The sequence below is a fragment of the Lepisosteus oculatus genome, chromosome 5 (assembly GCF_040954835.1).
Source record: "Lepisosteus oculatus isolate fLepOcu1 chromosome 5, fLepOcu1.hap2, whole genome shotgun sequence".
Lineage (NCBI taxonomy): Eukaryota > Metazoa > Chordata > Actinopteri > Semionotiformes > Lepisosteidae > Lepisosteus > Lepisosteus oculatus.
This window is the reverse complement of record NC_090700.1, coordinates 52,550,025-52,565,373: the sequence shown is the minus strand read 5'-3', so window position 1 is coordinate 52,565,373 and position 15,349 is coordinate 52,550,025. Positions and strand designations below refer to the sequence as shown.

General features: G+C 40.0%; 1 protein-coding gene across 1 annotated transcript in view; it reads right to left on the bottom strand.

The window, feature by feature from the left end:
* Positions 1-8,881: 8,881 nt before the first annotated feature.
* The window catches only part of LOC102687623 (RNA polymerase II elongation factor ELL2), a 50,699-nt gene continuing 44,231 nt past the window's right edge, over positions 8,882-15,349 (bottom strand). Inside the window, exons 10-12 of the mRNA XM_006628981.3 lie at positions 15,131-15,302; positions 14,699-14,743; positions 8,882-14,021 (exon numbers count right to left, since the gene is read on the bottom strand). Coding sequence (XP_006629044.2) covers positions 13,911-14,021; positions 14,699-14,743; positions 15,131-15,302 — 328 coding nt within the window. The 3' untranslated portion in view covers positions 8,882-13,910. The remainder of the gene's footprint in view (positions 14,022-14,698; positions 14,744-15,130; positions 15,303-15,349) is intronic.

The following is a 15,349-nucleotide window of genomic DNA, read 5'->3' as shown; positions in this document are numbered from 1 at the left end:
GTAGATTGCGCTTGGCTGGCAAATGAAAAAGTAGATTTGCATTAACAAAGGTCGGGCACCCCTGTTGTAGAGCATTAATAGAATTCGACAATGTACATTTAACATATAACAGAAATCACAACTGAATACTTACAAGGTTCACACTATTTGGTCTATCCTATCCGAGTCTGTTCTAAATATTTTTCTCTAGACCATAAAACATCAAAGCTGAAGGACTAAAATCATGAATGACCACTGTTTACTTCTGGTGAGAAGCTCCTGCTCTGAGGTAGTTCCCATTATTTGCCTAAACATCTACATTATAATAAAATCATGTTCCTAAGAGTAGAGACGGAGATTCTGATATTTTTCAAGTTTTATATTGTAAAACCAGTTTCAATATAGGTTATGTAGAAATTTTGAAATTGTAGAGTTTAAATCAACTGACAAGTAACACAGAGCTTTAACAAAACCATACATTGTTCCCAATCAATAATTTCAGCTCCTTGAATCCTAATCCAAAAAAAATATTCTTTCTGGCAGCTCTTACGGAAAATGTAGATGTGTTCCAAATGGAGATGAAGGTGTATGCGGCACACAAACATCTCTTTACTGACAGGGTAGGAAAAATAAATTAAAGTTGCAATAAGATGCTTTCAGGTTGTATTCAAAGAACAAACATTGTTAAAGCAAGAATCGAAGTGTGTGAAGAGATTTTATGCAAAATGGGAATTAGGTCTCCGGCATTCATTTTCAACCAGATCTTCAGCTATTTAATAATCAAAAGATCAGGAGTTTCTTCCATTGAACTAAAGCTCTAAGTAGGATTTGTATTTGTAAAATGATATGCATGGGTTTCCTCCCTAGATCAGAGAGAAATAGGAAATCATTGAAAATTCATGTTTTCTAAGTACTTAAGCTCTTTGTGCTTGAAGGTAAAAACGAATAAAGATTCAGATGAAATGATGTTGAATTTTAGATGATGCTCGGAAAACAAAGTAGATTTCAGGCTGTTGTGTTATGTGGGCAGTTCGTTGAATTTCTTGGATACCTCTATATCAGGAGACTCTAGAACGGTTAAAGATGGCTGATTCTTCCCAGTTTCAGCTAAATTACATTACCTCTGGACAGGGACCTGGAAACGATTGAAATTCATGACACTCTGTTGAGTGTGAAGACAGAGGGTTTTTGCTGCCTGAAGAAGAGAACAAATTACTTCCAGAAGTGAGGTCTGCCCCTGACAAGCCAGTCACCCCGTTCTTCTGTGTGACCCCATAGTTTTTATCCCTGGTTTGCTGAATTGATTTGGCAAATGATAGAGTGATGTAGTGCAGTTTGTCCACTGTGAGTCTTTGTGTTCTGCCTCACATTGTGTTTTCTTATTTTCATCAGAAGTGAGGATGTGAGGATGTTATTTTAAATTGCATACAAGATCTAGGGATTCTAAATCTTCTAAATATTTTTTTCCAATTCATGATCATCAAAAGGGATAAAAGTGCAGAGTATAGGATTTTTTACTACTAGATATGCAATTGTCTTTCCCTTTGTTGGCCTGCAGCTTATTTTTTTATAATGTGAGCCACTGGTTGTCCAGCTAGTGCCAAGAATAGTCTTATCCATTCAAAACCCTTTCACATTTTTTTCGTACCTTTATGAAAGCGGTCCACTGCAAGTTTTTAGTTTTCTGCTATGACACATTACATAGTTTTGGAATTGTGTCCGGCATTAACTTGGATGACTGAAAAAGTGGGACACTTTTCTTTCTGGAGCAAATGGAAACTCAGAAACTATTCCATCAATGTGTCCTGCTGCGTGTAGTGAATGAGCCCAATACTTAGCTGTCCCTGTATCCAGCTGCATCCAAGCCTCAGCTGAATGCAGTTTGCTGGAAGTGCCCTGGGAGTCCTCATATCCCCCCTGCAGGCAGAAGTTAATTTCTCTGGCGGAGAGCCATACTGTTGCTGCACTAGGTGAAGGTCTGACAAGCTGAACCCTGTACTTCGAGGCTCAAAGCTTTTTTAATGGAAGCGGTTTGGACAGCAGTGATTACGCCCATCACCAGATTCCTCAGTTCAGGCCTTAATGCACCTTTGATTAACAGTCCAGTGTTCTCTAAAATCTGCAAATGGGGTGGCAGTGCATCAGAAACAGAGAGTTGAGCTTTGAGCTACAGCTCTTGCAGTAGGTTTTCCCGGCGACTTAAGATTTCATATCGCATTCCACCGCTGAATGAAGGACGGAGCGGGAGCAGGTCGGCTGCAGAAAAGTTTGGTTCTGCTGTAACCCAGGAAAAATGACTTGAAAATAACCTAGCTGAGAATAGAAGCTGCAAATAATAACACCAGGTTGTCAGAGACATTGTGATTGCCCTTCCAACAGTGCCTTGAGGTCAGAGTGTGTGGGAAGAGGCTGTATCTAATTTTCCAGTATTGAATTACAAAATGAATGTAAAAAAGGAAAAGCGTGCTCAGGACATGGAAACTATGTTCCTTGCACTTTTGGATACAGCTGGTGGCATTTACATTTTCATGGCAGTGTAATTTAAAGAAACTGACCTATAAGCATTTTGAAATGTCTAGAGCACTCAAGAAAGCTCCTAATTGATATTTAGAGCTCCTCCTCTACCTTAATTGGTTGTACATTGCAAGGCTACTAAATAGCCACCTTGCGGCTGTTTTGCATAACATTTCTTAGCATATGTTTTGGGAGCTTTGTATTATTTTGTGCAATCTGCTGAGTTGGATAGTGCTTATATTTGTGATAACCACTGTGGATCATTTATGAAGCAATTATGTGCCCAGTGAAAAGAATGTTTGACAAACCTCTTGAAAACTGCACTGGAAATCAAATGAAAAGCTTGGCCCTAACTGCTTTCAAGAGCAGATTTAGGAGCTGCACTCAGAATGTTCTATTTTCTGCTGCTTCTGAGTGCCTTATCGCATCGGAGCAATGCTTTCTGGCTTGCTGTGGCTCTGATTAGTCTAGATTTTCTGAAAGCAGGTGATGTGATGATGGTGAAAGAATGAAGAACAGTTCAATCCCTATTAATCCCTGGTGTTCATGTTAATCAAATCAGCAAGAAGTGGAAAAAAAAAACAGTCCTATAAAAAATGTAACTTCAAAATTCTTCCATAAAGTGTTCTATTATAGCAAGCTTTTCAATGGCCATAATGTGCAGTTTGTCCAAGGTATGTGTTTTCTTGGGGTGCCCAGGCATGGGCTTTCTGCTAATAAAGATAATAAGTCAATCTTTTCTCTTGGGAAAGGACAAACTGCCACCCTCAACTCCCAGCTGACATTAGAGAGTGGCGGGATACTGCCTCTACATTTACAACACCAATGTAGCTAAAAATCATTAACAAAGCACAAGATTATTATCTAGTTTTCTTTCTAAGTTAAAGCCCCTTGGATTTTTCCTTCCATTTGCCTAATTTTAAGTATTTTATCTACTCAAGTGATGCTTTCAAAACACTTTCATCCCTGAAATATAAATACCAGGCATCTGAAGTACTGTCTGCATCAGTTATCTGAACTTGCCAGAGAAGATTTTCTAGTACATGCGGAATATGAAAACTTGCTGCCTCCATGCAAACACACCTCGACTCCACATAAGTAAATCAACCATTTGAGCCTTGAAATAAGACATTTGTTTGAAGTTCTATAAACATAGCAAAGTGACCTTGAAAGTAGTGAAATGTAACTGATGTCTACAGCTTGCATTTCAAAATAAATAAGGTTGAAATAATTTAATGTTTTTTTTTAAATTAGGATTAGAATTCAGAATGACTAGTGTTAATCCTTGTATCTGCATCGTTTAGGTGCTTATTGCAGCATTACAAAAATGTAGTCGTTTTTGTAAAATGATAAATGCCAAAAACTGGAAACCCTTTCAATTGCTTCTTGTCATTGTCATTTTTACCAGCTCTGAACATCATTTCTGGGAAAAATGTATGTTTCCCAAGAACTACATTAAATATAATTCGTTGTCAACATGCAATCTTGTCCGCTTAAAGAGAAAGTAATTGTGTGAAGGATGAGTCATTTTGAGACATGCACAGAATACAAATGCTGACTCCAGTGGACCCTAGTTGTCCCAGGATTCGTACAGTCGTATCATGATGTTTGCTGTGGGAAAGGCTGCGTTCCGAAGAGTTCTTATCTGATGTTGGGCATTTGAATCCTTAACGAATGTATATGAAACCATTAGAGTAACATACTGTAATACTGGTGTAGATTCACTCAAGCTTTTGTAGTGTGTAAGGGCAAACTGTTCTGATGCCAAGTCACTAGCTTTTCTTGTACTCTCACATAAACAGCCCTAAGGGCAGCTATGTGGTTGGCAGTTATAGTAATGGGTAGTTGTTGATGGTTGCTAAAGAAAGAACGCAGCAGGATCTGTCGGGAACTGGCTCCTTTAAATGACAGGGAGTCGGGCAGTGCTGTAATGTAATCTGCTCCCTCTTGAGTTTCAGTTAGATTGAACATTCAATGTGTGATACCTACCCAGCCCCTAACAAGAGAGATCCCACCATGCAATTCAATTTGCTGAGCAGCCCTTGTTATATGAATTATATATGTACTGTATTACATTAACTTATGTAATGTAGCTTTATTGTTTATGAGAAATATGAACGTTATTATAGGGAACCTGTGAGGCTCTGGATTGAACTGCATTGCTTAAATAAAGTAAATGGGTAACATTAATGCACTGCAGTTACCCCACTAATTGAATTAAATCACTTCAAAGGGGAATTATTTTGCCAAAACCTGTTCACAGTGAACATAATTATTTTCTTTTTATTCCCCGGTGAAGAAAGATATGGGTTGTGAAGAAAGGAATCAGTTAAGGATGTTAATTAATTCCTTTCTGCACAAGGACTGGACTTCGTGTGACACAAGACATTCCAGGCTCTAAGTTATGGCAGGGAAGGGGGATAACTGATAAGGATTACAGATGCCAACTAGAAACCCCCCCCAAGGGTGGAAACCTAAAACTGACCATTAAGGGTGACCAAAGCCTGGGGGACTGTCCGAACACCATGACCTTCCCCCATTACCATGGTAATGAGCTACGTCAGAAGCGGCAGAAAAGGGCTATATAAACTGGAAGTTTTGTACCGGTACTTCGAACAATACTTCGGTTATTTGTTCTTTGCATGCAATAAAACCCATCTGTTTAAACTTCATCTCTGGATCCAGAACTTATTTGTTACAACACCGGGAATTCGCTCTACAGATGTTGAAAATAGTGTTTAATAGTTTTCGTGAACTTCGGTTTATTGATGTAATTTATTGAAAATCTACAGTTTTCTCATTTTGTTTTAAATGGTAAGTTATGCTTTCCAGATGGCTGTTCAGTGCCCAGCAGTAAATAGCTGATATTCATGAATACCGAGAACTAATTATGGTATTTGAGTTTGCATTTGTAATGCTTACATTGACACACGTCAAGCTTGTTGAAAACACTTCACGTTTTCCTTCATTCATGTTGGATTTTCCACTGCCTGTGGCCTTTTTTTAAAAAGCTATGAAACTGGCAAAGCACAAAATATTCATTGATTTGTCAGAATAAATCCAAGCTTTAAAATTTTGGTGAAGTTAAAAATCGAGTGCAGCAAATTTCCCGCCAGAATGTTTGTGGGACCTGTTGCTCTTGTCTTGTTCAGCAGCTTCTTCTGTGAGCTCATGCTGCCCCATCCTGCTGGTAGGGCTCTCATTATTCTTGAGCTGCTCTGTTTAATGGACTGTTTGACCTGAACGCTTTCATCTGTAGGCTTATTATATTACCTTATGCAAAAGTGACAAATGTCAACGTTAGGCTGATTGTTCTGTTCTTAGATTAATAAACTGTTTGTTTTTTTTAACTTGTGTTTTTCAGGTTTGAAGGGACTTTGTCGGCATTTGTTAGATGGAGAGACCTTCTGAAAGGCCATCACTGCCAAAGATGTTGTCCAGATGAGTGGGAGGGTTGACTGGCTGCGATTTCATCTGTCACTAAAAACAACATTCCTGGAGTGTCGGACTCTTCGTGTTAGGCAGAGCTCCTGGCTGTGTTCGCTGGTGATTGTGGTCAATGTGGCCCACCGCCATCTTCCTGTTAGACATGCCAGCTACAGTCTCAAACCAACTGGCAGGCACATCGTTTTTATAAGGTGACAGAAGTGAGACCAAGCACATCACGTGTGTTTCCTTGTGAGACTAATGCTTTTCTGTGCCTGTCTTAATTAGGAAGATCATTGCAGATTGGTGATGAATGTAGTCAACAGGATCAAAAGCAATTGTGTCTAGTTTGGCAGTGTTTCTGGAGGTTGAATTCACAGAGTAGCCTCTCCACTTGTATTCTGGGAACTTGTCTGATTTTAACTGAGTTCTGTAAACTGTAGCCATGCACAGCTTTTTAACAGGAAAGTCTGGAGACCCTTGAAAAAGGGGAAGTGACTTCAGTTTTCAAGGAACGGTGCAATAGGAGTAGTGCAAAGGAAAAAAGTCCAAATTAGTTTCTTAGAAACAGGTGATAGCTGGATGTAAGATTCAGACAAAAACGTCAAGGGCCTAAAGCACAACCAATACTAGAGGTGACTATAGAGAGAAGGAAAATGTACCATTTTCAAAGCTTTATTTTTAAAATCAGGGATTACAGGCTGAATTGGCACCTGCAAATAAAGCTATGTACTGTGCATAAACATGAGAACTCTGGAGGTGTTAAACAACATGTAGCAGCATGAAAATGATTTAGTGCAAGAAGAAATCTCCAAAGAAAATATGCCTTTGAAACTGAGTACGGAAATACCAAAAATATCCTCAGGCTCCTGCCGCATAATCTGCTGAAAAGGGGGGTGGCTTCACGATTGGTCTTTATGGTGAAAAGGGAGGGAAGGTTATAGAAGAGGGCTCATCATCACGTTATTAGCTTGCTACTTGAGGATGACCGTAAAAACTGATCTTATAAGGTAGGTTAAAAGTTCACAGAACACATTAGCAGATAGAAAAAGATAGAAGAAATAGTTCTTAGTGTTAAAGGTGAATTCACACCTTTAATTTCAGAAATTTATTGTGGTTCCCATTCTTTTGATAATCTGTAAAAAGAAACTTGCTGTCAAGTGCTCTAAAGCATCATGTCACTTAGTGATCTCATATACTTCAGTAGGCTATGCTATATAACTATGTAGCAGGACCGATTAAGAATGCTACTCAAGAGAACATTTAAAATCAGCCATCACAAAAACAAGGTGCAGGTCACCAAGACTGGCAACTGGACCAATGATGAATCAAACAAGTCATCTTTTTCAATGAAGAGACCTCTGTTCATTGTAGGCTGAAGAATACTAAGATTTTAGTTCTTTACTTATTTACAAAAAAACATGTATAATTGATTGATTGATTTCCAGGTCTTTACTCACTGAGGACTTTACTTAACCTACATAATCTGTTAGACAGCAGCCTTCCCTACTCCTTGAGTGATCGTGATTGTGGTATGTTTGAATTATCTTGCCCAATTCAGACCCATCAGTTGGGTCTACAGTTTCTTCAGCCAGCACCATGACAGAACAGATCATGTGATTATCCGCTAGAAAAGAGCTGGTTTCTCTTGGGGCTCATCTGAAGGCAAATGAAGGTAATATTGGTGAAAGCAATGCGACTGAGTGTGATAGCCAATCAAGTTTCTAAGACAGCCTTTGACACTTGGTGCGTGTTCGAAAAAAGACGCCAGCATCATTCACTGAGTAACAGGCTTAAAAGATACAATGTGACGTATCCTCAGGATGCACAGGCCAAACAGTACTTTGACAGCAATGCGACACCCTTATCAAACGTTCAGGCTCTACGACCAGGCTGATCCTAATAGCCGGGAGCAGTTGAATGTGGACTTTGCTTTGGAAATTCTCTTTACTAAATACCAAAATAATTCTCCCATCTAACATCGTAGAAATGTTTGCTAAGGATCTGCACCTGTGGCTGGAAGGTTGCTGGTTCGTATCCCGTGGCTGGCAGAGGAATCCTACTCCATTGGGCCCCTGAGCAAGGCCCTGTACCCCAACTGCTACAGGGGTGCTGTATAAATGGCTGACCCTGCGCTCTGACCCCAAGCTTCTCCCCCTGTCTGCGTGTCTCATGGAGAGTAAGTTGGGGTATGTGAAAAGACAAATTCTTAATACAAGAAATTGCATATGGCTAATAAAGAGATCTTATCTTATGTTTATGCAAACCTACCATTAATGATTACAGGGGATAATATAACATTCTATTCAATAGGCCTCGGCTGTTTTAACCTGCCTGTGGTTCAACTTTCTTTCCTAAAGGTGGATATGAAACTTTTCACAGCAGAACAGATCAAGATTTTTGAAAACGTTATTTTCAGAGGATTTCAGGCACAGCACTGAATACTGAAGTGGCGTCAGCAGTGTTCAAGCCTACCTGAAGTGAGGTTAGACCGCCCTCTGCTGGACAGATCTTGCAACGTCAAGCTTTTAAACTGAAAGAGCCTGATAAATTGATAACTTCCAAGCGCTCCATTGCAGCCCGTCGATCAGTTCTAAATATTAAGTATGATCTAGAAATTCAGTGTTGTGGAATTACTATTGATTGTATTGTATTTTGCTGGGTTTGGGTTGATTTATTTTTCTATTTTAAATTAAGTTTCCTGCTTTCCAGTGATATAAATTAAACGCTTTGCAACAGTAGATCTCCTGAGCAGCACTGTATTATGAATGATCACGTTTCACGCAGAGTTCAGATTTTCGTTGAGAGTAGAGGTAGTAAACGGACCATTTACTAGTAAAACAGTAGTAAGTGCAGTTTAACTCCACTTAAGGAACACAAAGTAGCTATTCTGCACAAGCAGCTCCTGCGCAACACGTCAGGCTGTGGAGTGATAATCACAAAGGTGAAATAAACTGAAAAATTTGCATGAAAAGAACTTTATTTTACAGATACATTTAAAATACATTTTCTTTTCTCAAAGGAAGAGTAAAAGTTGGTACATACCCTTTAAAATGAGATTTGCAAAAATATATATCCCATTACCCTCTGACAAGGGATATGTTGCCTTCTGTCTACCTTAAAGAGGACAGTAATTTTGTGCAAAGGATAAAAACCAAACCAAGAGAAGACACACACAAAAAAGTGAAAAGCAATAAATTATTTCTTACACAGATTTTTCTTACAGGTAGACAAAAATGCAGAGATGTTGTACAGGACAATTGAAATAAAATGTTCACATTTCTATAAAGACATTTAGTATTCCAACAACAACAAATAAAATTAAACACATAATGCACGAGCCAAAGAGATGAAGATAATTTCGAAAACACCCCCCCACCCCTAAAGAATACTAGATTTTTTTGTGTTTTTATATTTTGCACTCAATATTAAAACTTTTAAATACATATTATGGTAGCTTGTAACAAGGATTCATTTCCTCAGCTAGCTACTCCAAACTGTAGAAGAGAAGAGATGCATTTTTAAAATGCAATTTAAAGACAATGCATTTGAGCCGGTATTAAATTTGTTTCACTTTGCCATGCTTGGAAATCCATTCTAAAGATTACAAATCCCATGTAGAGCTCATGTGGTACGAAATCTCTCATGATAGGCACCTAAATACTGACACCTGCATGGCTGACAAAATAAATGTCTCCCTCCACGCTGGATTAAAGGTACATAACTACATATCAGTTTTATAGTACAGTTTGAAAGTGTTACAACAAAAATAAAGATTATGATCCAGAAACTTCTTCGGAAATACCTACTCCTTTTTCCATGTGCCATTACCATCTTGTTAGTATGAGAACATACCCTCCCATACTGTACGTTTGCATATGGCTAACAGATTGAAACACTGACATCTTTGTTTCAGAGACTCCTAAGAGTTTAAGACTATCTAGTGTTAATTCAGGGACGGCAGTCTAAGACAAGTGGCTGTGAAACCAGCCCAATACAATTATGTAACCTACATTCTTTATGCCCGACTCTGTATAAGCCAGGACCAAAAGATCTGCAGATTTCTCCCATTAATGCAGGGAATCCAATAAAAACACTTCCCCAATCACCCCCCACATGTAGTTTAGCACTCTAAAGCTGGATTGGAAAAGCTCATGTTTGGACTCGCATAGTGGCACAGACCTACAAACTGCACCCGTGGCCACATGCCCACATATCAGAACAGTACAGAGAGACCAAGAGGTTTAAGTCATGACCAACACAGCAGTGTCACCACTCAGATGAATAAAACTTCCTCTTGAGTGAGGAGAGGAAGATAAGAGATCTGAACTGAAATAGGGCATCATTGAGATGCATCCTTCTTAAAGCTAGAGTCAGCATTACAAAACTTGCTTGCCAAGGATCCAACAGTTGTGGGACATGCCTGTTCTGTTACAAAATGAACATATAGGAGGAGTCCTACAGCATGTTATCGGTCCTGTTATGATGTCAATTTAGACCATTCTGGCTCTTGATCACACATGTAAAACCAGTTCAAAGCAGGATTACTTTTAAGACTTCAATCCACATACCAAACAAACTTAAAGAAAAAAAATACTTTTTAAAATCCTTTGAAAGCAGGAATGTAAGTAGCAGAGAAGGAATTCTTTATTCATTTCCTCTAGGTTGTGTCCTAGAAGCAATGGGATACATACTATGTGCTGATTCTGAATAGTAAGTTAAAAGTCTGAAATGTCACTTTTTGATTAATTAGGGTGATGTTGAAGTCGTTTTTAGTGTGTTCTTTGTTGCAAAACAAGGTTCTCAAGTAACACTTAGGTGCTAAGCCCTTGATAAGCTGAAACTGGACGAGCAAAATCTGGTTATTTTCCAGTTGAAGAAACCAGAATCAATTTTACATTTAACAGGTAATACAGGCTAACGCTTACTGGCACACTCTATAGTGATCCTCAGACTGAGACCTAAGGCAGAAGCAAAACTCAGCCTTTTGGATTTAGAGTGACTGTCAGCTTAAGGCAAAAAAACAAAACAACATACGATTGTGACATTTCTGAATTTCCAAACAAAGATTTGGAAATGGGGAAAAAGCTGCAAGCAATTTGTTTTTCTGGAAGAGATGTTCATGCTAACTGACCTGTTGCCTATAAAAGAGGCCACTACATTTCCAAGTCAAGAGACGGAAAGGAACACATTATGGTGTACTGTATGGGATTTCATATGCTGGCTGTCTCATTTTGTTTGTGTGGTTTGGATTAATAAGGCATCTCTAAACCTGGCTTATAAAACATGAACAATAAGAACATTATAAAAAATAAACTACTATCCCATTTTACCAAATCTATGCAGTCTGTTTTCTTCCTTACAGTCAGAATTGAATAAGAAGCCACATTATCTCAAGATAGCTGGATTTAAAATTCAAGTAGGGCTGATGAAGTGCATTTGAAAACCAGCATACTCCTCCAGGGCAGTCACTCCCCCAATGGCTGTTTGGAAAACGTGGAGTCTGGCAGGAATGTGTTTCTACAGATCTCTTTGATAGAGGAACTGGCCCTAATAAGGCCTCGTGGAAAGGGTTCACACAGTGAACCAAAGCAGGAAAGAGCACCAGCGTAGCTACAGTAGTGGACTGGGACTGTTGGATTGCTGGATCTCCAGAAAGAGCATGGCTACCTCTACCATTTCACTCCAGAACGAGCGGAATCTCCGTGGGCCTGAAAACGATCGCACCTCACCCAGCTCTAGATGAAATAGTTCATTTGTTGCCACGTCGGACGGAGATGGGGTTTCGAGCACAGACAAAAACAAAAACCAGTGCGTTTCTATGAGCAGATGCAGGAAGAGGCAGGGCGAAAAGCAAACGCCCGGCTCACGGAGGGGATGGCAGCCGTAACCAGACTGCCTCCGCCCGTGGGCACACGCTGCCCTCTGTTGAGAGCCCCGAGACCCCAGTGCGTTACAGAGGACACTTCTTCAGCTAGGAGTCTGGTCATCTCATTTCACTAAGCCTCTTCTACCAGAGTTCCAGCCCAGCAAAAGTTTAATCAGACCGCAACTTTGGACACTCCAGTGGAACAACCTGCTCAGTCATCAACGAGCCTGGTATCGAATGTCTGGATTATTCCTTCTTCATTTCGATAGTGTTGGAGAATGAAGGAATTCTTTCATCATTGAATGGCGATATAAATATAAATCTTCCTGGGAAAGGAGTTCAAATAGACTCACTCCTGTGAGTTGAAGGGACACTGCACAATACATCGTGCTTTTATATTATAGCACCAATTACAGAAAACGTGGTGTTTATTTGTGCACCCCCATAGCCTGGCCTGGAATTTTGATGGTTAAAAGGGCTTTTATTCATGAGTTTGGACTTTGTTTCTGCAAACCTTTGTGACCATGAGATTGATCAATCCTTTCTTTTTTCATTACACCCTGTCCGGCTTTGTTTTCAACGATTTTTGAGGAGAAGGCAGGACCGATGAAACAAGAACTCGGCTCTTTTCGTGCCTTCTGTTGTGTAACAATGAAGGTCATGTCTTATCGTGCAGACCGCCAGTCTACCCAAGTCTTTCAATACACCTGCTCTTAATTATGTTTTGGGAAATTGGTAAGCAGACACCCGTTTTAGAAATCAAAAGATTTAAGGGAATGCCAAAAAGGTATAGTGTTGTCTGAAAACAAAAGTTAATCATTTGGTTCTTTTGAAATGAGAATGGGGAAAACTGTAGTACAGTTAGTTTTTTTACAACTTTATAACAGTAATGTTATGGGATTTAGATATATAGCCAATGTATTGCCATACTGCCAATATGCGGAGCAATACGTCGGTTGTTGTTACAAGCAGGCAATGTTCATAGATTGGGTCAAAGTGGCTTATCAGACTCCACAGAGCCAATCAGGTACCTGCCGGGATGACAGGAGAAACATTGAAAAGGAAGAAAAAACGTTCCGTCAAAAAAACCGAGAGTATATCGAAATGCATGGTGCAATAAGCCACCAAACATTAATACATTTTAGTTAATGATGGGGAATGGCAGCTTGTGATTTCACTCGTACATCATCCCAGGCAACCCACTCTGCAAACCACCGCTGTTTCTCCACTTCCACAATATTTAGCCTACTAATGTCATGCTTAATTTCTCCTTGGAGAAAGATTCCAATAGCATAAGCTACCCTGATCCAAATCCTGGTTCCAAATGAAGCATTATATTGTCAAGATAATTTAATGTTGTTTCTGGAACACCACAAGACTGCACATTGCTTGGCTAAGGCGGGGATGCTTGCCCCTAGGGATGCTTGGGAGTGAGAGAGGCCTGTGTAGAGTGATGGAAATGACTATTCATGTGACTGTATTTCAATATCATCCTTGCACCTGATTACAGGGATCAGATCTTGGACTTTTTAGTGGCCTTGGGGGGTTGAGATTTGTTCTAGATGAATGAATGTCAATTTTTAATCATTCGCTCTTGTATCAATTTTGTTTGGAAATTTTACAGGAAATCCAAGAAAGTCTTCCTGGCAAAAGCCACATTATGACTTGAATATTTTATAAGGTGCTTTGTGGGGTCTATAAAAGAGTGGACCGTCAATACAGTCGTTCACTTGAAACGTGCTCTCCTGCGGACGAAATACAGTTTAACACCTGGGCTAAAGAGCGGAGGAGGATGCAGATCTCATCTACGTGAAGGAACCTGAAGGCAAAGAAGGGCATTTTGGCTTTTTTTCTCTTTGTCCTTTCACTCCTTTACTGCACCAGAGAGAGCTGGAGTTCAAGTCTACCTTCCACTCTCAAAAAGACCAATCTCATCAAATAAAAGGTTTGAATCTGACTGCAAACCAGTGAGTCCTGCCCATCCCACATGAGCAACCATCTCGCTGACGTTACTTGACACAGAGCTGTTCTGCGTCTTCCTATTCGTTCTGGTACACGGTCAGAGCTGGGAGTGTTCCCCGGGCAGGTTTTGGTCGATGAGAGCGACAGAGGCGTGCCGGCTCTAGGAAGGCATGTGGTTTTGGTCATAGTCCAGAATGAGGCGCTTGATGTGAGACAGCTTCTGGTGCAGATACTCACAGCGCTTCTTCTCTTCCCGATATCCAGGGAACTTCTGCAGGGGGACAGGAGAGACAGGGTGAACACCTTCACGTAATGCCACCAACACATGCCTGCAGCCATATCACCCTGCAACTCCCAGCTGGCAGCCCACTGAAGCTCAGCAGCTGTGAGTCTGGTCAGTACCTGGATGGAAGACCTCCTGGGGAAAGCTAAGGTTGCTAATGTTAGTGGGGTCAGTAGGAGGTTCTGACTCTCTGTGGTCATTAAAAATGTCTCTCGAAAAAGAGTAGGGGTGTTACCCCCGCATCCTGGCCAAATTTCCCATTGGACTTTACCAGTCATGGCCTCAATAATAATAGCTGGTGTGTGGTGAGCGTACTGGCACACTGTTGCTACTGTCGCACCATCCAAGTGGGGGCTACAAATTGGTGGTGGTAGTGGGATTCCCCATTACCTGTAAAACTCTTTGACTGGAATGTCCAGAAAAGTTCTATATAAATATAAAGGATTAATTTTATTATTATTAACACACAACTGCAACGGCTCAGCGCAAGTGCAGGCAGAAAGGAAAAACAATTTACATCTGTGCTCAACCACATCTTAAGCAAGGAACCATCACTAAGGTCACCTGAATGAAGATTTGTGGATTTATTTTTTTCTACCTATTTACCATGCATCTATTATACTGACTACCAGGAAAGGAAATTATATTTATCTGAATTTCCTTACCTTTTTGTACTTCCTATATTCCTCAAATATTTGGTCCTCCATGTCCTGCAATAAAACATGCAAACAAAAAAAAAACTTCAGATGATCAAGCATATGCAAAGTCTGATGTAAAAAAAAAACAGTTTGCAAGACTAGGATGGGCCTTTGTAGTTTTTATACAAATTCCATCTGACAACTTTTTTTAAGTTCTCAAAAGGCATTATTAGATTTTTCTTTTGCAAATGGATTATGCAGAACATGAATAATTCCTACACCCGCTGTATTTTCAGGATATGCAATTATTTGAAATACATTCGAAGCAGAGAAGGTTCTCAACTCAGACACATGGGTACAGAGTTGGGTCGAAATCCTAGCATCTCCTTACAGTTGGGAAAAGCTGAGTTTTCACCAAGTGGAAAGTGACAAGAGAAGGAAGAAGTTACACGCCCATACCTTGTACTCCTGGCTTCCCGGAGAGAGAGTCTTTATCTTGGATCCCAGCTCAACAAACCTCTCAGTGACATTCCCTATTCTGGAGTGCAGGTCTCTGTACTCATCGTATTCAGCACAGAAATCTTCCTTGTACTTCTGTCGTTGCTCGGGGGTTGTAATAGTGTTGTACTTTCTGAGGGGAGGGAGCAAAATTAAAAATCCTTTAGGATTCTTCATGGT